Source organism: Poecile atricapillus, chromosome 6 (assembly GCF_030490865.1).
Source record: "Poecile atricapillus isolate bPoeAtr1 chromosome 6, bPoeAtr1.hap1, whole genome shotgun sequence".
Classification (NCBI taxonomy): domain Eukaryota; kingdom Metazoa; phylum Chordata; class Aves; order Passeriformes; family Paridae; genus Poecile; species Poecile atricapillus.
In genome coordinates this window covers 10935005-10959993 of record NC_081254.1, presented here as the reverse complement: position 1 = coordinate 10959993, position 24989 = coordinate 10935005, and the positions used below count along the sequence as shown (strand labels likewise).

Sequence of the window (24989 nt, the reverse complement as noted above, 5' to 3'; positions counted from 1 at the left end):
ATTACCAGAACATTTCTGTCTTTTCATCTTTGGAACAAACACTTTAAAAGTCTTATTTCTTAAAACCTATCTGATTAAAGATACCTGCAACATAAATAAATATGGAAATATTTTAGTTATAAGAATATTAAATATATACTACCATAATCATAGTTATATAGTTATATAATAGTTTTCAAATATAGTAGTTGAAAATCACTGAAGTTCTCAAGGTGCTTTGATTCCCCCTTCCTTTATGTAGTTTGATCTGGACCAAAGCATTTCAAATCAAATTTATTCAGCTCGTAAGAAAACCAAGATCAGGATTAAGAAATTTTAATGCAAAAATCTCAGGTTCTTTTGAATGCTTATGAAAGTGCAACTTTCATAGTCAGAATTAGCCATTTATTCAGTCATATAGTCAAGGATATTTGGTTGTTGCTTCAAATCCATACCCATTGTGAAGTTAAACAGAAAATTGCATCTCTTTATGAATGTTAGTTTTCTGTGCAAGAAGCTGTAGGAATGTGGGCGGAATCCTAAAAAATAAAAAAAAAGTGGTCCACCAGAGTTTTCTCCCAAGTTTGTATAGTCCTTGAATATTCCTTGATAAGGAATTTTGAGATGCCCTAAGACCTAATGAGTTTTTTAATGGAGTCTGTTATGTTGTTGTTCCCCATTGTGTCACTCATGTAAAAAGTAATACTTTCCTTCTTTATGTGCTCAAAGCTTATTCTCACCGTTCAGTGCAATAACTGTGGAGAGGTTGAACTTCTTGGAATCCATTATATTTTTGTATAATGAAAGTCTTCTATTAGAAATGACATTTCTGTTTCATATTCTGTAATTTGACTAAAGAAAGAAATTCAGAAAACATGTAACCTTTTTTTCTTTTTTCCCTTTAGTCATTCCAGTTTTTATTGCCTGCTACCTCAAAACAGAGAGGCAGGAGGAGCACACTCTTACTAAGTTGCATATGCTTTCAGCAGACCATGATGAATTGACAAGTATGTCAGAATGTGGAAGCCTATTGACTCATTCTTCTATCTGACCCATGGACACAAACTACAAAACACTGGGAAAATGCCTCACCTGAAATGGTCTTTGCTGAGATATTTCAGCTGTGTTTGGTGGGCTGTGCTGGGAGATAAGGGGGCCCATTTGCCATGATCTGTTGCTTCTCTGGTCTTTCTGCTGCTAATAAGCAGTGGCTTTTTGATTAGTGTCAGCCGCTGAATCAAGGTTTTTCTTGTTATACAACTGGTGATCAGCTCTAAATTGCACAAATAAGTGACTCTCTGAATGCAGCCTCCCATCAGAAAGTGCTTTGTTTTTTGTCTCCTTCTGTCTGGTTTGCAAGTAAATTGTTCCTGCTACAGCCCCGTGTGGCTTGCTGCTCTCACCCTTGGTGACAGCAAAGCTTGCTGGCTGGTGATCTCTGCAGGGGTTTATGGCTCAGCTTTGCTGTTCTCTCCCTCTGTTCTCACTTCTCTGTTCCCTCCCCTACTGTGACTAAATAAATTACCTGTATGACATGTTCGGTTTTCTCTGGCAAGAAGCCTGGGAAATCAAATCTGTTCCCGAACCTGGGTCTCCCATTTGGCAAATATAATGCTTCCCTGCTGTTAAATCAGGTCAGCTCTCAGGAAAAGCAAAGAACAATTTCATATAACTATAATCAACACAGAGTAAATTTAGATAATGCAGCTGACATATGTTTATTGTAAAGACCATCAAGGAAATAATTTTAAAAGCTCTTCATCTTTGTTGCATCAGGATGCATGTTGAACATTCTGTGCACAGAGAGGATCAAACATTTTCTTTCTGTTATCCCATATCAAAGTGAAATATATCTATTTTCTGTCTGGTCTAAGAAGATTTTTGGTGGAGCGGTTCGTTGGTTGTGTGAGAAACAGTTATGCATTTAATTATGGAGGCTTTATGTAATTAATATTAATTGATACTTAACTGTTAATTACTATTAATTATTCATAACCTACTTCCTTTGACTTTCTGGCCTCTGAAAGTGGAGATATACTTAAAAGTGTTTGGAGGAAGATAAAGAAATGACTTTAGTAGATTGTGTTCTCTTTTCTGCCTCTCCAGTGGAGATGAGGCAGCAGGTCAGTGGCAGTGTGACTGCAGGTCACCTGCTGCCACCAGCCCTGACGTGGTGCTGGCAGTCCCACAGCCTGTGCGCTCTCCTTGCGGGGGGAAGCACCAGCATGGGCAGCCTCCCCTCTCCAGCTAGAAGCTGAATTTCCTGCTCAGCTCTCTGTGTGTCCCATGGGGCTCTGAATTGCACCCCAGAGGCTCTTTATTCATGCACCGTTAATGAGCTCGTGCAGACTGCACAGGGCTGTGGAGCATCTCCAGTCCCCTCCTGTCTGGCTTTGCTGTGCTGGGCTGGTGTGCTGGGGGAGCAGAGCAAGGCTTTCCTGTGGACAGGTGCTTGCTGGGGTCTGAAATAGCTGCTGAGCCCCTGAGCTTGCCCCCAGCCCTCTTCAGAGGTGAAGCAGGTGCTTTCTAGTGCCTCTGGAGGACCCACAGGGCTGGTGCCAGCCTAACCTATGAGGGTCTCCAGTGCTGAGCTCCCAGGGCTAACTTTGCTGCCACTTGTTCACTGGAGTGAGTAAAAAGCAGCATCACTGGCTGCCTTACGGTCTTCCACAGTCTTCTCATCACTACTGACTGAAAATGCCCTGGCTGGAAATACTCTTAACTGCAGCTGAGTATCAGGTTGTGTTATCTGGAGAAGTCCTGAGAAGAACACGCCATGTGGGGTGCCCTGAGCAGCAGAGCAGACTGCCCAGGCCTCTCCATGGTCTGTGTTTCAAACTCAGCATGAGAATAATGCTTCGTTCTCAAAAACAGAAGGGGTCAGATGTATATGCTGTGTTTTTAAATGATACACGCTTTTCCAGATCTTTTTAAGGACAGCTACAGTGTTGCTAATAATTGTTTAGTCATTCATGAGTTGTCTTGGTTCTAAAGAATGCCTTTGTTTCTTCATTGCTCTGAGATACATAGTGAATGTTTTCTCTCAGTTTTAAAAATCCTTCAAAACTCTGCTGTATGAGTGAGAATGGATTCCTTGGAATGGAAATTGCTCTTTATTGTCCGAAATCTTCATCCAATGTACCCAGCAAGGATTAAGGGGTTAAAGCAATGAAGTGAGTTTTAAAAAAAAATGGAATTTCAGTTCCTGCATGCACCAGGATGACCTGAAGCAAGGGCCATAATCTCCATCCACATCAGCTGCTGTCTCAAGAACTGACAGTGGTTACGTTATCTGTCCTCAACTTTGGCATATCAGGACAGATTGCAGATACCGTCTCCTACTGTAAAGGCACAGGACCTAACTCTGAAAGGCTTCAGCTGATAGTGTAATAGAAATAATTTCAGCCCTGTGTTGACAGCAAGGGCAAAACCTTCCTCTCTTAGCATCTAGGTTGGCCAAAGCAATTGCTGAGCTTGTTCAAACCCTGCTTTACCTCTTGTCTTCTCCAGCCTGCGACCTGATGACCCTGGGGATCTTAGCCCTGGTGACGTCGACGGGCTGCGCGTCGGCCAACGCGCTGCAGTCGCTGACGGACGCCATGCACATCCCGCACCTGTTCGTGCAGCGCAGCACGGGCGGCTCCCCGCGCACGGCCTGCCAGCTCAACCCCAGCCTGGAGGATGAGGAGTACACCCTGGCCGCGCGCCCGCCCGTGCGCCTCAACGATGTCATGCTCAAGCTGGTCACCGAGCTGCGCTGGCAGAAGTTCATCGTCTTCTACGACAGCGATTATGGTAAGGGAAGGGCAGCGCTTCAGACACCGTTTTACCTTCATTTCTTCTTAACTGGCAGGTGGGGAGGGAAATGTAAAGGGAAGGGTGGAATACAACATGCTGGGTTTTTCACTGACAAAGGAAGAAAGTGTTTCAAGTGGGTGCAGGTCTTTGTCTTGAAGGAAAGGATGCTGTGAAGACTAGTTCTCACACAAGGAGCAAAGTTGCTTAGCAACATCTACCCAGACAGACAAAGTTTGAATCATCTCACACTTTTTCAGTAAAATATTAATCAAGTGTTGACACTGATCAGCAGGGGTCACAGGTGTGCAAGGAAGTTCAGCATGGTCTCTACCTGTTCCAGAAAATGCTTTCTATCAAAGCTGAGTACCGTTCTCATTAAAAATTAATTTTCACAATAACTATTGCTTTTTACATGCTTCTTCAAACTATTCTGTATCTGGACTAAATTTGACTGTGATATTCCTGGCATTAAACTGAAAAGTAGTTAGCATTTTCAATAATTGTATGCATTTCCTTCAGCAAAATTCTGACTTTGAGCTGAAACTTGAGGAAAAGGAGTCTCTGCCCGGATACCTAATGATAGGTGTAAAGAATAATAAAACCCCAAATCTCTCATAGTGCCAGGCTCTCAGAGGTAACTGTGTATAGTTTTTTTTATCTGCCCCCCCTTCCCTGCTCAACTGATATGAACACTGTTCCATATTGTTCCGTATGTTTAACTTGTGGTATATTCAGCACTCCTGACTTAGGTTATAGGATCTGTAATGGGGAAAAGAAATTTTCTGTGGTATGTTTTAAAACCCTGCTAACCTGTTTGCTTTAAAATGTAATGCATAATCTTTTAACGTGGTGATTTACCATGAACAGAATATAAAAAAGGAGACTGAAGGTTATATCACAGTAGGAAAAATAATCTTATGTATGTTTACGCATACAGTTTAGATTTTATACATCTTCCACCATTGCAAAATAAATCTTTATTTGCATTCTTCCTATGTACTATCAGATTTTCAGTGGCAAGTCAGAGACAAATAGCATCTTTGATTTTGAAGTTTGGTTAGTCCTGGTTTAAAATCCCCAAAATCCAATAAGTGAACAAAGGAAAAAACAACAATCCTAAGTTTAAAAGAGTTTTGAAAGTCTTGGGTGCAGATTTCTCCTCACAGTTGCTAGATAGTTATTCGCTGTTTCTTGAACAGGAGCACTGAAGATGATGAGGATGGTTTTAGGTAGGAAATCGACTGAGACTGTAACATCCTTTTAACAACACAGAATTGTTTTAAGCATGAGAAGACTTTCATGATGCTTGTAGAGCTAAGCTGTAGACTCAAAAATCTAGTAACCCAGCAAATAAACTGTCCTGTAATTACTGTCCTCTGTAATGCTTGAACAGTGAATGCTTTGAAAGCAGAAGTCACAAGATACACGGTAGGTGTTCTTTTGGTGGCCTTGTGGTAGTGATAGGGCTGCTCTTTAGCAGGGGTTTGGGTTTAAAAAGTCAACATTATTCTAACAGTGCTTTCAAGAATGAAGGGGAAAAAAATAATCTTATTTGGATGTCTTAGAAGTACCCCAGATGCTCGATGTGAAAACTGTTATTGTTTCTTTTCCCTACTAGCCAACCTACTTACTGAGCTGTGGTATCCCTTATTCTAGTGATGTGTGTGTTTCTTTTCCTTTTTTTATTTATTTTTTTTGCAAAGGCTTAACATCTCAGTAGCAAATCCTGATACCCTTAATTCATGTACCTCTAAATTCAGTTATGATCAAATTTATCTTTTCCATTTGGCACAGGCTGTATCAGTAAGACATTAAGGTTATGGCAGATTGCCACAGGCATTCTTCTCCTTCCAATGAGGGGTGTGATCTGCATTGCAGCTGCCCACGGGCTCTTTCCTCTCCTTCTCCTCATGGATGCAACATCCATCTTATGCTAATTCAAGTAGAATAATTGTTTTCATAAGAATTTGGTGGGAGGGGTTTCTATACAGGAGCCAGTTGAACCTTGCCAGATCTGGGCATGGATTGGTGAATAGAGGATAAATAACCCACTTCCCAGGATATTGCACACTGAGCTCCAAAACAGATGCCTGGCTCCCAGGGCATGGCCCTTTCCTCAGCACTGAGCTCCCACAGAGCCCTGCTCCTGCTTCTCCAGCAGCACCTCCCTGCCCAATGGGCAGGAGTTCCCTGCTGGCCATGGAGAGGGAGGTGACCTATCTGTCACTACAGAGTTTCCAGCACTGGGCTTTTGTGGTTTTCTGTAGTAAGGGGTCCTTCTCTACCTTGTCTCTGAAAGTTGTACTGTTCTTTTGAGTAGTGTTTTAATTTGTTTATTTGCTGATCTCTAAAACCCTTTGTGTCCTCCTTATCAGATTTTCTGAAGACAAAATAGCATTGCATAATTTAAAGAAGTCCCATGTTTATATCAATGCTGAAAATTATTTATTAAAGTTATTACTTGCCCCTTCTCCGACATACATTCTGAATTATGAATTTCTGTGGAAAAGTAATGGACTTGGCTGTTAGAAACACAGAGTAATTTCTGAACAGCCTAACAAGCCCCTGATATTCTTGTGGTTACAATAAAATATGCCTTGTTTTATACTGAAATGACAGATAAAAATGAATGCAGAACTTCTGTGAAAGGATATGGTCCTTTACAGTAAAATGCCTTAAAGTCTACAACAAGAAATCAAGAGATTCCCACTGAGCTGTACCAACAGGGGAAAGGTTGGTTGATAATTATCCATTCAGTTCCCCTGTATGTGAAAATGAAAACAATGAGGAATATTGTCATATTTCTGAAGAGAAATGTGAGTAATAGCTATGTTTTTACTGGATTAACCTTACTACTGAAAAACATTTTTTATCTCTGTAGTTAGATTAGGTCTCTGCTTTCCTTTGTACATGTCTGTATACCCATATTACCAAATGTAAGATAAAATAGGGGTGTTTTATGAGTCCACTTTGTCAACAAAAATGGTATCAGACATGTGAAAAGTAGTTGGGATATTTTATTCTTAAATTTTGGTGTCAATAAGTGAATGTTGTCTGCTAAAGAAAAGTGTTGCATGAAAGTTTTATAGAAGAAACTTTTGAAGAACATTTGACCTGTCAAATTTGGTCTGTCTTTTGTCAAGATCCCTCTGTGCAGGCTGCTACCCTTGCATTTATTTAATTTGCAGAGGAGTATTGTAATGAAAATTTAGAAATGCGTTCATTTTCACAGTCCACATGGAACACTGCAAATCACTTGTGATGTGAAATATTGACTGTCACAACAAAAAAGAAGCAATGCAGAGCATTTGCATATGAGCTACTTTTGCCTTACCTGGTTTAAGTTTTCTTTTATCCTTGTCTGTTTATAACGTAAGTTATCTTCTGCTTTCTGTGTCATGATTTCATGACAACCACTTCTGCATCACATATTTCCACTTCTGCATCACATATTTCCACTTCTGCATCACTTATTTCCACTTCTGCATCACGTATTTCCAGTGAGCACACCTTGCTTAATGTAAATACAGTCAATCTGACACGTGAGGTGTTGAGCCAACTGCACATGTATTGGGTAGGTGCCTGTTCAGCAAATCTGACACCACCAGGAAGAGCCTGACTGTTCCTGCATGAGCTGTGTTGGTAGAGTTTGCATGTGTTATTAAAAATACCTGGTTTGTTTGTTTTTGGGGTTTTTTTGTTCTTGTTTTGTTGTTTTTTGTTTTTTGTTTTTTAATTGGTTGGTGTATGCCAGCTGGAGCTGTTGTGGAGAAGCTAGAATTGAGATTACTGTTTTAATAGTAAGATATATAGATTTTAAGCAGCCAGCTGCAGAGAAATGTAACTTCTTTATGTTCATCAGTCTGCAACAGCAATCATTTAGGGAGGGAATCCTCAGACATCTCTGCATTGATGCTGCTGTGTGAGGTGATAAAGGGGCGGGATAGACTGGGGCTAAGCAACTTTTCACCCAAAAAGGAACAGAATTGTCTATTTATTCTACATAATTTCTGCATTGCCTCGTTATTCAGGTATAACTGCATACTGGATGTCTAGTTTCCAGACTAATATAAAATCTACCTGGAAAAAACAAAGACTTTCCTGTAAAAAGTTTGCATCTTTTGATGTATGATCATCATTGCAGCTGCAGAGAATGCCAGGAAAGAAATAATTCAGCCAAGTTCTCCAGGTCCAACAGGGAATTTGTGATACCATGGGGTAGAGAAAAAAGTTTGACCTTTTGACTTTTACATTGAATTTGATCTGGAAGCTATTGAAGAAATGGCATTGTGTGTTCCCATACTTATCCTTGAATCACTTTTCTGACTGTAGCAGCACTTAAAGTAATTGGTCTGCTTAAATTAAGCATGGATTTTTGTCATTTGTGATGGTATTTCTTTTTATTTAGTAATGCATCACAGTATATAACACCAAATGTAATTAAAGAAAGTCAATTTCACTTCAAATTAATTCTTACACATTACTTTTAGTACTTTGATTTTTAAGGTATGTGAGTCTGTGTGCTAATACCAGCAGTAAGATTTCCCCTTCTCCAACCCCCCCATAATTCCTAGCAAGGTATGAGAGCATGGACAGAGGCTGTTTCCCATAAAACCTAATAAATGCCTCCAGGACAACGTGTGATGTGATATACAAATGATCTTGAAGTTCTGGTACAGCCTTTATTCTCAATATGTACTATCACAGCTCACCTGTAAAGTTCAGTGTTAGCAAAAAACAGTCAGAGATCTCTGGACCATGTTTGGACAGTTTCAGACATCCTGTCTCACTCATAGAGTCAAGGCAAGTTGGGGAAATAATTCTGAGCTTTCAAATAGTTTGAAAAATGTTTTGCAAAGAGATGATGCAAGTTCTTTTGAAAAATTCAAAATCCCCTGGCTAACACTTTTGGAACAGAAAGTTTGCACGCTGTATTCAAAACAGACATTTTTAAAATCACTTTATATCTTAAAAGACTTCAGAAATCTCTCTCTGGGTGGATGCTCATGAGAAAGGGAAATGAAAGGCATTATTAAAAGCAGTTTTCTACCAGTTTTTAAGCTCAGTCATCTGGTCAAAAGTGATTATTAATCTAGTTCTGAAAGCTCTCATTCTTCATCCTTTACTGTCTCTTTTTCAACTCATAGTTCCATTTTAGTGACCAGCCTTCAGGCTCAAAATTGTAGAAACTGGGGGCTCTTGGTGATTCTTTTACCCCCCCCCCCCATATTCTGAAACAGAATAATACAGTGCACACTTTCGAGAGAAAGGGTAGATTTCAGCAGCCTGGAACCAGAGGGTGCAAATGAATTAATTTTTAACAGGGAGCTCTTGGAAAAGTGTAGATGTCATCTGTAGAAGGCCTAAGTTCTTGACTTACTTTCCCTGACTGATGGTAGATCAAATTTCTTGAGTTTAGATGCATGGCATGAAGCTAGCCATGCTTTGTTCAGGTGTGTGAGAAGGACAAGAAGAATCCTGAGGATGATGTGGTGTACTTGAGCAGGGAATCTGAGCACCCCTCAGGGGGTTTCATTCCAGAAGGGAGTCCCCCTTTGGTTCAGATTCTTTAGGGACTGAATCCACTAAGAAATTGTTTGATAAAAGCATAGCTGGAAATTGAACAGAAAGGCAGAAGTTTGTCCTGGAGGATGTATGGAGGGCTTCAGGCAATGACATCATTCTGAGAAAATATATTCAGATATCTCAATTTGCAATGAGCTTTGAATAAGTTCCCAATCCCTACTGGGTTCCCAGTCCTGGCTTTTATGAAAGCAGTAGAGGAGAGGATTCGTCTGTGTGTATACATATACATGCAAGCACACACACACACACACATATACATATGGATAGATGTAGATACAGAAATATATATAGATAGAGATTTTTGTATGAATTTCAAGAAAAATAGTAAAGAAGTGTATGTATTTATACACATGCATGTGTACACACTGATGTGTAAATGTGTACAGGAGTCCATGTACAGAATCAAGGAAAACATATTCCCTCTGCTCCTTCTGTGCCTTTGCTCAGTCCTCCCAGTAATCTTTCTGATGCCACTATGGGTAGGACTTCTTTGGGTACTTTCCTATTTAGAGACTTTCTGGTTTGTTTTACGCAGGTAAGAGTTGATGTGGCTTCTCACAACTTCTGTTTTCCTTATTGAGACAGAAATCCCACTCCTTCTCCTCACGTTTCTTCTATTTAGATCCAGTGTTTTATTTATTTATCTTTCTTATGGCTAAACTTTTTTGTGGGTTTGCTGGCTTTCTTCAGCACCCTGTCCAAATAGTTTTTAACGTCGTGCTATCTGTCCACGGCTGCACAAATTTCACCTCCCAGCCAGAGACCTGTAAAGGGGACAGAGTTTTGCTCTTCATTGAATTGTGCTGTGTGGGCCTTTTATTCCTTCTGCATTTACTTTCTCATGTATTTAATGTTTGTATCTGGTGTTCTGGGAGTTATTTTTAGAGTTATTTCAATCATTTTAGAAGATAATGCATCCTTAGACTGTAAAAATTAAATAAAAAGCAGAGGAAATAAAAGCTTCAAAGTTTGGATTTTTCATTTGGATTACCAATGTAATCTGAATGTTTGAGTTCTATTGGAGAGTGATTTAATATTCATCATCTTATTATAGCATTTGTTTAAGTGGAAATAATTCATTCTTTTTTGTGTACAAATTGAGTAAATAGGATTAGTTTCACTACTGGGGAAAGATGAGTCTTACAGAGATCCATTTTTAGTACTGGATATTTTGTTTTAGTGTCTCTTGGTTTAGTAACCAAGACTAAAATAGACTGCTTCTTACAAAGCCATATGGGAGAATTACAGAGGACTTCAGGAAAGAGACAAAAATTGAGGTGGGACACCCCTTGCAATAATTTCATTGATTATTCCCTGTGATGGGGGAGCACTAAATGGCAACAGCTACTATCACACTATTTGGAGACAGTAGTTGAGTTCATCAATTTAGAATGTCTTGTGGGGTCAGGAACTATTGACAGTCCCCACTTCATTGAATAATTTCGATTGGAAAAGACCTTTAAGATCATAAAGTCCAAATATTAACCATGTCCCTAAGTGCTGTGTCTACAGGTCTTTGAAATGCCTCTAGGGATGGTGACTCCTCCAACTCCACTGCTTCCCTGGGCAGCCTATTCCAGGGCTTGATGACCCTTTCAGTGAAGAAATTCTTTCCGATATCCAATCTAAACCTCCCCTCATGCAACTTGAGGCCATTTCCCCATGTCCTATCACTTGTTACCTGGTAGAAGAGGTGGACCACCAGGTCCACCTGGCTACAAGCTCCTTTCAGGTATTTTTAGGGAGAGAAGAGGTCTCCCCTGAGCCTCCTTTTCTCCAGGCTAGACACTCACAGCGTGCTCAGATGCTCCTCATAGCACTTGTGCTCCAGAGTCCTCACCAGCTATGTAGTCCTGTAAGCACTGTATGATGTCACTCAAGATCACTGTTCCATTGCCTTCCCTGGCATCTTCCCAGCACCCTACCTCATCCATCATCAAGAATCAAACCTTTGGGGGCTAAATCTTCAGCTGTTGCTTAGCAGATGAGGACGGAAATTCAGGATAGTGATTCAGTGCTGGTGTGTGTTACGGCTGGCTTGAATTTAATTTCCAAAGTCAGAGTGATTTCCTCTGTTCTGCTTCTGGCCACCACTTGCTTATATTAACAGTAAAGTATCATCTAGCAAAGCATACATGGGGAGTCAGGAAAATAAATAAACTGTGCAATAGAAGAATGGTTGTTACGTTTATACCAAAAGACCAAGAAATAGCCAGCGCCTGAAGTATGAAATGCCTTCCTTTTGTAACGGGCCATAACCCAGTGATCTCACTTGTCCTAATGCAGTTCCTCAGTAATTCTCAAAGTCATTGTGCTTTGGCCCACTTGTATTAATATTTGACACTGGCATTAACAGGAATTAAGATGTACCTCATCTTCCAAAAGCTATGTAATAACATCAAGGGAACTTTGTTAAGAAAGGAATAATCCATTAACTAGAACCAACATTTCTCTGTAATCACCTTTCTCCTTCAAATGACAGAATCTTTAGAGGAAGGAACTGTCATTTATTTTTGTCATAGGGATAATAATTCCTCCTGCTATGGAAGAATAATTAAAGGTAAAATTCTGGCATTGTATTCATGAGTCAGCACAGCCTGAGCACCAACACCTAACTGGACACCCTACCTGGCCCTTGTGGTGCAATAGAAATCTTGGCTGAAGGAACAGCAGTGTGCTTTTATTTTCAGTGAAGATTTTTCCTGTTGCTCTGCATTAAGGATGCTTTATAATGATTACCTTATGTATGGAAGCATATATGAGTGCATCAAATTATTTAAAAGTAGTTTGGACCACCCAAAGTGTACCCTCCCTATTTAGCAAGGAGCATTTTGGACATACTGTGGTTTTTCTGTATAAAGAAGTATCTGTGGGAGTCTTTGTGGTGCTGTATATCTTTTATTCTCTCCCATCTTGTGCAGCCACATAAGTCTGGACAAGCTGTAATTAAGTCAAACAATATATTACGGTACTAAAATAGGAATAACAAGGGCAGCCTTGCAATAGGAAGGGTGGGAGGTGAGGAAAGAGGAACATTTAAAATGCTGGATTATTGGCCAATTAGTGAGTTTGACTGAGTACTCATGACAGGTGTATTTAAGTTTTCTTTTTCTCAAATCCTAACTAAATAATTGGAAAGAAAGAAAATTCCAAGTGATGGTAGAAGAAGAGCCTGCAAGCCCATAGACAAGTGAATTTGGCAAGTTCAGCCACTCCCAGTAACCACATACTGGCTTCAGGGAGATGTGACATTGGTGTAATGGCAGTGATGACACCAGAGGTTGGAACTGCTTTTAGGGGGAATCTCAGATCATCCTCTTCCTGTTCGGATTCCTATTATTTAGCTGGCTGCCTTTGGATCTGGTTTAAACCATTAACAAATTAGGAGTAAGAGAAATCTTGGATGTTTTTTGGTTATGCCAGAGAACAGTAAGACATTTAGGGTCTCTTCAGATAGATGCATCAGAAAGGTGTTTGATGGTTTATAATGAAAGTGCATGAAAAAAAACAACCAACCACATAGTAGAATTAAGTGGCAAGATAGAAAACTACAAAGTTAGCAGCGAGATTTGTCTGTTTCCCTTTGTGGGCTTAGCATGGTAGAAAGGCTTAATTTCCCTAAATAAGTAAGTCCACTGTAGTTTATTGAAAAAAAAATATATAAATCACTGGTGTAAAAATGAAATAAAAGCTTCACTTTTGGAGGAAGGAGAGAAGGAACTTTGTTTTTAAGACTAATATATATTTTCCTGTTTAAGTTAAAGAATCTGGACTGAGCTGGTTTAAATAAAGATGAAAAATTAATTACTTTCTTTTTCTCAAATTATGTAAGAGCTGATATGCCACTAACTTGAAAAATGAGTGAAAAGTCTCCTTGAAATTGAGATGTTTTTCTAAATTCTGTATGTTTAGAAAATAGAGGTGATCAAGGCAAGGGGGAGCTCCAAACTCCTGCTGAGCAAAAGGTTGCACTGTGAACTTGATTTGCAGACTCTCAGACAGCAAAGAATCAGCCCAGCAGCAGCAGGTGCTTGCTTAGGTTTGACTCCAGGGCTTTCCAGAAGAAAAGGGTCTTATAGAATATCCAAGGGTTCTAAAAGCCTTAATCAGACATTGTTAAAATGAGGTAATCCAAACATCAGACACAAATTCACAGGACTAGTGAGTGCTGCTGCCCAGGAAAAGGTTTGTTTCTGATGTTCCAGTGTTTAATCCCTTTTGTGTGCTACTTAACCTTCTGTGTTTCATCTTCCTCAGCTGATGTCAGGAAGATTCATTGTTATTCTTATATTGCATCATGGATTGGAATGGAGTAAAACATCTCTACAAGAGTTCCAAAAACAGAAGTCTACAGTAGTTATTGTGCTGGTTTAATGTGGTTATTGTGCTAAAAATATTTAAATTTAATAAGGTTAATGCAAGATCTAACTTTCTCTTGTTCACATTTTTAAATTCCTCTGAAGGTGGACTTCTCCTTTGCTTGGGACCTCATGAAATTTATTAATCACTTTATAATAAAACCAAACAAATTTGAGACCTTTTACCACAGAAGGGCTGGCAGTGCCACTTGAGGGAAAGGAACTTCCTTACAAAACTAATATTCACCTCAGGTAGGGGGTAGTATTTGAGGAGCTCTGACCCTTTGCAGGAGAGAATTGCATTTTCATAGCAGGCTTTAATATTAATATATGAAGAAGGATTACTCTTGGTGTCTAGCAAAACAATAGCTATTTAGATGTTTGGTTTTTAATAATGATGAAAGTTAGACAGTCATTTGGGGATTCTGAACGATTGTTTAGAAAACAAAAAGCCTAGTTGAATTTCCTCCTAGTTGTGGTCAGTGCTGCTTTTCAGTTATTGCTTCAGGAGAAATCTGTAGAGACATGTTTTTTGTCATGGATTGATTAGCAAATGAGGAGGTAAGAATACCTATGGTTTTTGCACGTGAGTGGAAGTGATTTTGGAGATGTTTAGATCAATGTGCTCCTGAGTATTCTTATTTGTGTTACCAATCTAACTTTAAAAAAACAAAAATTGATTAAAAATATTGATTTGAGTATTTTCTTTAGCAGAACACACTAAACAAAATAAGCAGCTAAATGTTTTTTTCCCTTAATAATGGTTTAAAGACTGGAAATTGGCAAGCGAAAGGAGACCTGTGGGGATATATGCAAATAGCTTTGTTTTCCCATATGTCTTGGGTGGGAGGATGGCTGCTTTCTATTTAGCTAATTCTTTATGTGTTAAAGAGATGTGGTGTTAGGGGAAAATATCTTTATTTATTTATTTAAAGGAAATACGAAAGACTCTGACAATGATCTGAAGCTAGTATTTTAAACATTTAATGTTTATTGCTGTTAATTACTGTGGTAATTGTATAGAAGTGGTAATGTGTGATGTTAATTCCTAGTTTATTTATTTGAAACATGTTAATGCGTCCACAAATGAGTTTTTCATTAGAAAATCTTGTGTAGGATGTTGCCATGTTGTCAGACACCAGACTCTGCCCACAGCCTGTCTCATGGTGGGGTGTCTCTTACAGAACTTGACTTACTGATATGAAATATCATATGTTTAAAATAAAATTAAGCCCAAATAGTCATTCAACTTCTAGACCACAGAAGCTGGCAAGATGCTTCAGCTCTATGCTTTGAACTTTAATTGCCAAGGAGAAGTAGTTGGACTTTCAGTGTCAGGGAGATGACCAATTTACACAGCTTTTAAAGCAATCTCAGAGCTTGGTTTACAGATTGTTTTGCCTTTTGAATACATTTTTACCAAGACCTTTTTAAAAAATGTGACAAGACATTTTACTGAAATGTAAGGGAATCTTCTATATATCAGTTTAACCTGTCCAGTGACTGCAGGCCCTCATGGAGAAGGATTTATAAATACTCCTTCCAAGCACAATTGCATGTTACATGTCTTCATCATCATAAGCCTGGTCCCATGTGTTGATTAGACTTTATTGCATCTTGTTCTTAGCAATCAGAGTAATTTGCCCTTGGCCTTCATCAGTCAGGTTTACACTTGTGGCCCATAACCTTCTGGTTACCACATTGCAGCAGAAAACAGTGTTCGCATCCTTGTGGCTTTTCCCCAGCTTTTCTGTTCAAAATGTTCAGGTCACAGGTTCTGTGTGGTTTAGATATGTTTGCTTTTTTAAAAGTAGCAAACATTTATCACAAATGAGGTTAATGGCTGTGGCGAGCTTTAGTCCCACCCCTAATGTTTCTTACAAAAACATCAGTAACAGAAACCAACCTAAAATCTAGTTTTAACACCTTTTGTGTGTGAATCCTTTCAAAGAAAAGGTGGTGTGCCCCACTTTGTTATCAGTTTTAAAAATAAACTCCGATTATTGATTTATAATAGGAGTTGTATTTGTTAGGATTCCTGTTGGAGAAAGCACTTCCTCCTCTCTTTGACACCTTGACCCAAAGGGTTTAATTAGGCAAGAGATTATTGAATCAATGGGGATTTTTTTCTGGACTACAGGCTTCAGGAGGGGCCTCACTGTACTTGCAGGCAGTTTTGTTCTCCTTACATTGAGGGTGAGGAAGTTAGATCAGTATTTATTAAGTCTGAAGTGGCTTCTGTGTTCATTTGTGGTTCATCTGACAGCTGCGCACTTTGCAGTCAGTGTTTCTATTTAAGGTACAGGCTTTGTCTCTCTCCTTGCTTCACACAGCAATAGGGCCATCCCTATTAGAGGTAATTGGTAAAAGGCCATAACTACTGCCACACTATGCACTGAGGCTTATATCTCACTTTACTTGCTGAGGCTGCAAGTCAGAGCCTTGGAAATGATTTGCCTTTCTCCCTTTGTAACCACATGCTGCTTCTGAAGCTTCACTGGAATGCAGGTCATGAGGACTGGGTTATGATTCTGTCCTTCACTCGTGAGCTTTCCCCCACATTGGGAAACAGCTCTGGAGTCATTTGGGGAACATTAATTGGGGGCTAATCAGGAGCAGGTTGTCTTCCTTCTCCTGCAGTCTTCCCTGTGGTCTTAGGGACCACACCAGCTGCCTCTATGGCGGCATGGCAGCTGATAAAGCAGAGCCAGCTTTTTGGGAGAGCGCTGTTAATTTGGCATGTCTGTTCTTACAGCTGCCCCTGCTGCTGAGACTGACTGGCCATGTAAAGGATAGGAGAAACACATGAATATACGTGCTGAGACTATTTCAAGGGGGGATTTTTTGTGCTTGTATTCATGTCCTCCTGGTGACACTAAGTGTTGTCACTTATTTCTTTACATATGTGTGCATATATATGTCCAGATGTGTATGTCTGTGTGTAGATGAAGAGCAAAGACAGTTCGTGCTTGTCCTGATGAATGTCACTTGTCTGGAACCTGTAATTAGAAGCTGAGCTTTAAATACAGAGGTAGCAGAAATACAAAACAAAAAAGTGAAAACAGGAGTTTGGTTTGGTACCATTTAGACATATGAAATATGGTGTTTTTTCTGAGAAAAAATGCAAATTTATTGGGATTTCTTTTGGTTTGTTTGTTTGTGGGTTTTGTTTGTTTTTTGTTGTTTGGGTTTTTTGCAAATCAACATCTAGCTTTTCAGGCTCCCAAGCAAGCCAGTTTTATGAAGTTGGAGGGTAGGAGCTTATGCATAGCACTGTCTTTGTAGGAACATAGCTTCATTGTAACTGCACAATTCCTTGTGCTACTTCCTTGGTGTGCAGACAGCACAAATGTGAGGTGTGTGTATCATCTTTGCAAGCTCGTGTTAAAAAACCGACATGGAACCCACTTGGTAATGAGTCCTGTCTGTAGCTGTTAGAGCTATAAAGGTTTTGAAGTTACAACTTTGTTTCCAAGTAACCCTGCTAGCTTTGTTTACCGTTTTGCTTTTCAGATTTAATTTGTTGTGTTTGATCTGTCCTGAAGAGTGAGTGATTTTGGCAAGGTCAGGTTATGTAGGTAATGTGATGTTGATTTGTGAACACCAAGTATGTGGCAAACCCAGAGGAGTTTGTGTGTTGGACTGCTGTGAGCTGACTACCTGTTAGTGTTTTCTTCTCTTCCTGCTTTTCCTTCTCTTTCTCTGGTATATCAGATGGAAAATGTAAGGTCTCCATCACACCACACAGTGTGTGCCAGGCAGTCTGTTGTCAGGGGCTTCCTGAGGTAATACTGCCTTCACCATACACTGGATGTATGGAGTGTCTTGTCCCTGCCATCTCCTTGTTCAGCCAACACTCCCTTATTAATGGATGATACCAACTGGGAAGTGCAAGGAAATGCACGTTACCTGAGTGAGCATTCATGCTTAGGCTTTGCTGAGAGCTTCTGAGAACTGAGTCTGATGGATGTGGTGCTGGAAGTTAGCTCCATTAGCTCCATGCATATTATAATTAAAGTCAGACAAGCTGATAAATATTGGAGATGGTTGGCTGTAAATCCTGACGATAGCCAAGGTAAAATATGTTCTAACTTATGTGATACTGAAGTAAAATTACCTGAGGACTTGTCTCAAGGACAAATTCAACTTCTTTTTAAGGATTAACATTTCTCATAAGTTAAATTAAAAGATAAAAATTAGATGTGATGGTAAGATGTTTGAAATTATGAGAGCGTAGAATATTTTAGTGTGAATTTAATCACATTTTGAAGGACTTCAACCTGAATGTCCATATGTTAGAAGAATGAGTGCCTGGGAGACCATGGAGAGACATTTGCATTGCTGTGTTGGTCTTCCTGCTGGAACACTCTTGTTTATTGTTGTAAGCTTAAAATGATGCTTAAAATGATTGATAATAAAGCCCTCCACAATTTTATTTCTGTCATATGTATTGTTTGATATTGCTATTAGGGCAAGTGACAAAAGGTATACAGGCCTGAAGAGATGTAAGTGTAATACAGCAGTGAGGCTTTCTATGCTAGCTCACACTCCCTGAGACATTTTGATAATTGAGAGCTTGTTTCTGCTTTCCAGTGTGTATTAAAATGGTAATGATTGCATAATCTGTCCTATCATGCCATATTAATTTTGAGTTCCCATTGTATTGGTCTCTGTTTCATTGTACCCAGATCTTTATATGGGAAACATTATGACTGGAAGGTAATTCTGCCTTAGGTAATGCTCTATTTTTCTAATGTCCTTTTATACTGATGATTGAAAGTTTAATATGTTTACACCTAGAGGATCCCTGCATGAAAGTGGTTGTTGTCTTTTGAGAGTGGGGTATGTATAGAAAACAAGTGTTTAATTCATCTTCCTATTTTCTTATGATTAAAGATATTTTTTTTATTACCGAAGATGTCTATCAGTGAAAGGCGGGAAGAAGGGACAGCAGGAGAGTAGGATTTTTGTTTTAAAGAATGTATGGGGGCTGGAATTGTTTCATAGTTCAGCTCTGGAGGATGGTTTGTTTATTAGGATCTTCTGAACAGCATTATCCCTGGACAGTGGGGGATGCTTTAGCGCCTTGGGAATGAAAGGTGGGATGCCACTGCTGACAGCACTCTGCTTCACGCTGCAGTGCTGGGGAAGGGATTTGGCACTGGGACAGGTTTGGCTTTTGGCAGTGTTGGAAGGCTCCAGAACGAGTGCTGGGAGACCCAAATGTCAGGGACCAGGTTATGGAAAAATGGCTTTAGATCTTGGTTAAAAAATGGTCCCTTTCCCATAGCTGTTCTCTCCTCTGTGACAGATTGTTATGAGTTACGTGGGTTCAATGCAAATGGCCAGCACAAACGGGTATGTTCTGCTCTCCAGTTTCACAGTGGAAACCGTGGCTGGGGCTGGGGATTTGTACAGGACAGGTCTCTACATCCAGTAATATTTCTTGCAAGTTAGGGCTGGTGAGAAAACAGCTACAATGAATTGCAGAATGATTGAGATCTGGGTCATTTATATGCTGGAAAATGTCTTGAAAAGTGTTCATGTTTTTTTTCACAAAAGTGAGAAATAATCTTTCATAGTAATTCCTGTCCATGAGAAATGCAGGGACACTGGTAGCTTCAGACATTAGCAAGGAGATGAAACTCCAGAAGTGCTGGCTTTATGGTGACAATATTGACCTGCTGCTGATAAGCACTTGGGGCAGTTGGGCCTATTTTGTCCATGAAACAAATACTTTAATACCTTCATCATGAGTTCAAAATATACAAATGCTTGTATTTTACTTAATTTTTTGATTTATTTTGGGACATTTTGAATCAGTGTATGCAATAAAGAGTTTCAATAGATGCAGATTTCATCTATAGAGGTAAGCATTATTTCTCATGCATGCTGTCTTTCTGAAAACACTTGGGAAAAATAGCAAATAAATTTAATATGCAGATACTTTTTTTTTTTTAATTTTCTTTTTGGTTGTTGACCTTCCCGGAACAGCAGAAATGATTAGTGGTGTTTTGAAGGCAAGCATCTCACTTTATCTCTAGAGCTTTTCTGTATTTCTGAAATGTTAAATTGAAACATAAATGGAAAATGTTTACTTTTATCTCTGTAACTATTTCTCTGTAGTTTTCTGTTTGTTGGCAGGCAGGCACTTTCAGCATTGCACAGCTCCAGTCAGCACACTGATCTTTACAGTCACTTTGTGCACACTTAACCAGCATTTTGACATAATTTTCCTTCCTTGTTTCCTTTTAACCCTTGTATTTATTGAAAAGCCCTTTCCATATATCAAACTGTTATTATCTTTACTGATAAAATGGGTAATAATCTCCAAAAGAGACTAGAAAAACAACGCTGTTTGAGGACTTGTTTCAGCTAGACTTTTGATGATCAGGAACTCATTTTTTTTTTTACTCTATTTTTAATGAGAGAATTACTCTTCAGATTGTTACACAGGAGTATAACATGAGGTATATATGAAAGATGGCATTAAACCGTGGCATGCTTCTCTTCCTACAGGCTTCTCAATGTATTTCTGCCCAGTTTGGAATATTTTCTACTTAAAAAAACCCCAAGAAAAAAAATTCCCAGAATAAAGTGTGTTTTCTTTATATGAGTTCAAGTTGTTCTTTCCAGTTTGGACATTCCAGTTTAAATTGTTTGCATTGAGTACAAAGGATTATTTATTTTATGCCTTTTGTTTTCCAATTTTTAAAAAAACACTAAAAATTTGCTTTTGTTCAGAAATATTCCCAGTTTTTCCATACCTTTGTAGAACCAATTACTTTGATTTTCAGTTTTTCAGTTATTTTAAATTCTGTTGAAATTAGGTAACCTCATAGATATCTTCTAAAAGTGTGTTTGAGGAATTTTTTGATTATCTATGTGAACCTGTATATAGGTGTGAATGTATTTAGAAGTGATATGATTTGATGTATTTGTTAAACTCTTTCTCATACTTTTATGTTTTTCAGAAACTATACTTTATTAGGAAAAGCTTGGGTGGTACCTGATTTTTTTGTAGTAAGTTTGTTTGGTCTGTGGAAACCAATGATTACTGTGGGTAAAAGCAGATTCTGAAGAGCTGGGAGATATTTGTTTATTCTCAATATAGAATCCAAAGTTTTGGACTGAGTCTGTTGATTTGTGTGCTTCTGCCTGTAGCAGAGCACTTTATTGAGGCTTTTTAACACTTGCCCATCAGTCCTTGCTGTTAACCTGTTGTCCATGAGATCATTCAGTGGTGGATTCCTTGACGGTTCTCAAATTACAGTGTAAAAGACAAAATGTATTGCCAGAGAATGAAAGATCAACCTAATGATTTCTCTCTCTAGGGAGTCACTTTCAGAGGGCCAGAGTGCTCTGCATTTCCTTCAGAAATCTCTGTGTTTCATATCTGTAACTGATGAGCCACATCAGTTCAGATCAGATTTGTGCCGTTTGCACCTGCTGGATTTGAAATCTGTTGGAAATTTTCTCCTCTTAACTCTGTGAAGGTGATCAAGTATTGGTATATTAAACTGCAATAGTGCCCAATCCCTTTAATGTGATGACCTCAGTGTTAAAAACAAACAAAACCTCCAAACATGGTAAGCGTAAAGTAGTAGGGTGAGTATGTGTTGAAAAGAGTGTTTGTAGGGCTGTCTGTGGATGTGCACTGTGAGATGAAATTATTATTGCCATATCAATAGGCCTGTGTCCTTTAAATAATTTAATTTCTCAAAACTGTTTGGAACCAAGTTCTCTGCTGATTTCTAGTTAGTGAGGGAAATCTTTGATAAAAAATGAAAGTAGATAGCACAAAAGAGAGAACTTAGTCTGTAGAATATAATATTAGAAGATTGCCTGTAAATTTATTGGTTTTTGGCTCTGCCACCTCTTGTGTTGTCTTCTACAATTTGCCTATATTACCTATCTACTTTTGATTATTGACATTCACAATCAAAACTAGTCTGCTGGTATTGTAAGAAATGAGTCAAATCAGTGTTGAGATTTCTAGCAATAATGCAGTACAAATACTTTTAATAATTCTGTGGAGCCTCTATCTGTTGTGATTTCTGCACTGAGGTGCTTTGTGAGTCACACTGAGAGAAGCTTCAGGAAATCCCAAGATCCCACTCTCTATGTGTATAAATGTATTTATTTTCCAATAAGAGTCTGGACCTGAATACTGAGGTACAATGCAGTGGTTTTTTTTGGAGTGATATGACAGCAATAGCATCTTTTAATTTCATGCCTGCAGATCAGTAGATTCTGAGTTAAGACATGGAGTTTCAGAATGGTTTGGGTTGGAAAGGACCTCAAAGAACATCTGGTTCCAACCCACCTGCCACAGGCAGGGACACCTTCCACTCAGAACCTCATCCAACCTGGCCTTGACCACTGCCTGGGATGGGGGGCATCCATAACTTCTGTGTGCAATTTGTTCCAGAGTCTCACATCCTCACAGTAAAGACTTATTTCCTAATATCTTATCTAAACCTGCTCTCAGTGCGAAGCCATTTCTCCTCGTCCTGTCACTATGTACTCTTGTAAATGCTCTACATGCAGAAGAACTTATGGTTAGGAAGCCAATGTCAATCATTTTTTAGAAGAATATTTTCACTGATTTTCTTCTAGGAAAGATGTCATTTCTTATTTACAGTCTGAGGGAACTTGACGTCACCTCGGCCTTCCAGACCAGAGCCCAAAGAGAGGGGTAGAAAGGGGGAAAGCTCCTCTAATTAGGATAAAGATATAGTGAAAGAAAATATAAAAGTAAGTTTTTCCCTCTTTTCCACTCAGAGTACAGAAGGAAATGGAGTAAGCTTGGGTTTTATGCAAAGTTAGTTTTTAGACAGCCTATACTCAAAAGCTATTTCATTGAAAAAAGTGTGTTTTAACATTGTAATTACTAGTCATTTGCTGAGACTGATTATACTGTAAAGGAGCAGTTTAAAGGCCCAAGGAGAAATAAATGACTCAGAAGGAAAAGGTTGTCATCCACCCATGCAATCACCAGAAATAGAGAAAACTTTTACACAATAACAGGTACAATTGTGGGTTAAGGAGCCAGGAGCTGTCAGCCTGGAAGGCAGCAGGAGGAGAGCCTGCTGTGAGGAGCTACTCCTGACAAATCCCTCTCTGCCTCCATTTGCAGAAATGAGACAGGATTAAAATCAGTTAATGCTCAGGTGATTCTAATTATATATATATATATATTTTAAGACCCACCAGATGAACTTGTTTGATTTGGTAAGTTAGTTGTAATACATTTTTTTTAATGGCTGGGAAAGGCTCTGTGTTTCTAGAAATGCTCTTTGGATTTTTGGTACCACAGCTTTTGAAGGCACGTCCAATTTTTTATGTGGTTAGCTCAGATACCAAGAACAGCACAAGCTTTATGAGGTCTCAGTGTCCTGCTTCTTTAGCATGGTTTTCTTCAGCTGGTCTGTCTTGGTCACAGCATAATTGGTATTTGAGTTTTTCACTTGAAAGCTGGTTCACATATGACTGAGAGCTACAGCCACATTTTTAACTGCAGTGCAAGCAAACTAAATGTGATCACTACAGATCCAGCTGCTATCACACAGCATTCCTGTAGGGGTAAATTAGACCTGCCAGGCTTGTTCTCACCACTTTCCAGTTCCCTGAATTGCTCTGTCTCTTGCTATGCTAGCGTGAAGAGAGAAGCTTCCCAACAGTGTTCTCATTGACTCATTTCAGGAGTTCCAACCAATACCCAGAAAATGCTTTAAATATAAAAGAGATAAGTTGGTCCCATGTATGGCTTGAATACATTCTTGTTTGTGAAAACAAAGTTCAAGGAATCGAAGTTTCTCATGCTAGGAGATGTTTCTCAGAATGTAACTTAATCTCAAAGCTGCTGTGTAAGATGGTCTCTAATGGAGAAGTTTGGGGATAGACATAAGCAGTACCATGATCATCTCCTCAGTGAATGAACCTCATCTCTCCATGATTTATAAATTGAGTGAAGCCTCAAAGGTTTCAGTGGCAAATATTATTCCAGGTGTTAATATGTAAGTTTTTCTTAATGTTTGATAGATAAGTTTTCTTCCAGTATAATGGTATCATTAAGTTGAGTAAAAGGAGCCGTTTCTCAACCTTCCCCCCACCCCCCATTCAGAACTAGAATTTAAGTTGGTATGTTAGGGAGACTTAATCCCACTGTATGTGAGGAAAGCAGATCTTTACCTAAGTCACTTCAAGAAATAGAAAAAAAGAAAACAATTTGTACATTGATATGTACATATAATTCTTAAAAGTTGGTTTGAGTGTGGCAGTTTTGAGTAGCCATCAGCTAAGACAAGTGATACAACTAATTAAATTCTGCTTTCATAGATTAAAGTGATTCCCAACAGCAGCAAAAGTGTCAGGATAGAATGGAACTATTTTCTCTTTTTCAGGGCTCTCATTTTTCATATTGTAAACTTTAGTTCCTAAACTTGGCTGTTTGAGGAGAATGGCTTAAGTTGCAGGGAGCTTCAGGCATTATCAAAGCAGTCAAGAAGATACAGATCTTGTGACTGGAGTTGGTAAGGGAGAAATGTCATGCACTTGCTGTGTCACAGGGGTTAGATATATTCCAGTACAGAAACAGTCCAGACTTGGAACCTCTCTTCTTGATTCTCTGGATTGTGTGCATTAATAGTCACTAAAAATACTTTCACAGACAAAGAAGGGGAGGGACTCAAAAAAATAAAATGTTTAAAGGAAAATTATTTGTGATATCCAAGGATGGTGCTCCACCAGTGTGGAAATTAATGCTCAGGAACAAACATTGGCACATTTTTTAAAATTGATTAAGCTTTTCTCTATCTTTTGAGCTGGAAGAAGTGGTACTGCCTTTCCTTTTGCTCTCTATAAGAAACCAGAAAAGGAGAAGGGCAACAATATGCCTTGCTCAGCAGCCTAAGTTTGAGATATGTCTGGGCTTTGGTTCTTTGATTCATGTTGGTTGTCCATTCAGTTTCCATCTGGGTGCTCCCTCGTGTTTGAATGTGCAGAAGTGTGAATTGTTCTTTTTGGAAGCAGATGAGTTCAGGATCACTTCTCATCAGAAGGAAAAAGAAAGATGATGATCCTGGACCAGTCTTTGTCACAATGATTTGAAGAAGGTTGAAAGTCTGGATCAGTCTGTTTGGTTCTTCGTTTTGTTTTGTTTTTGGTTGCTTGCACAAGTTAGGAATGAGAGCCCCTTTTAATGTAACAGCTGTCGGCTGGTGAAGACTTGAAAGAAGTCCTGTAATATTTTCTGGTTTTACTTTT

At 39.0% G+C, this 24989-nt stretch overlaps 1 protein-coding gene across 8 annotated transcripts in view; it reads left to right on the top strand.

Annotated features, from left to right (window-relative positions):
• Nucleotides 1-24989, top strand: part of GRID1 (glutamate ionotropic receptor delta type subunit 1) — a 545782-nt gene that overhangs the window by 259195 nt on the left and 261598 nt on the right. For all 8 annotated transcript variants that reach the window (XM_058841710.1, XM_058841711.1, XM_058841712.1 and 5 more), the window contains one exon: nt 3490-3774. In XM_058841710.1, coding sequence (XP_058697693.1) covers nt 3490-3774 — 285 coding nt within the window. The remainder of the gene's footprint in view (nt 1-3489; nt 3775-24989) is intronic.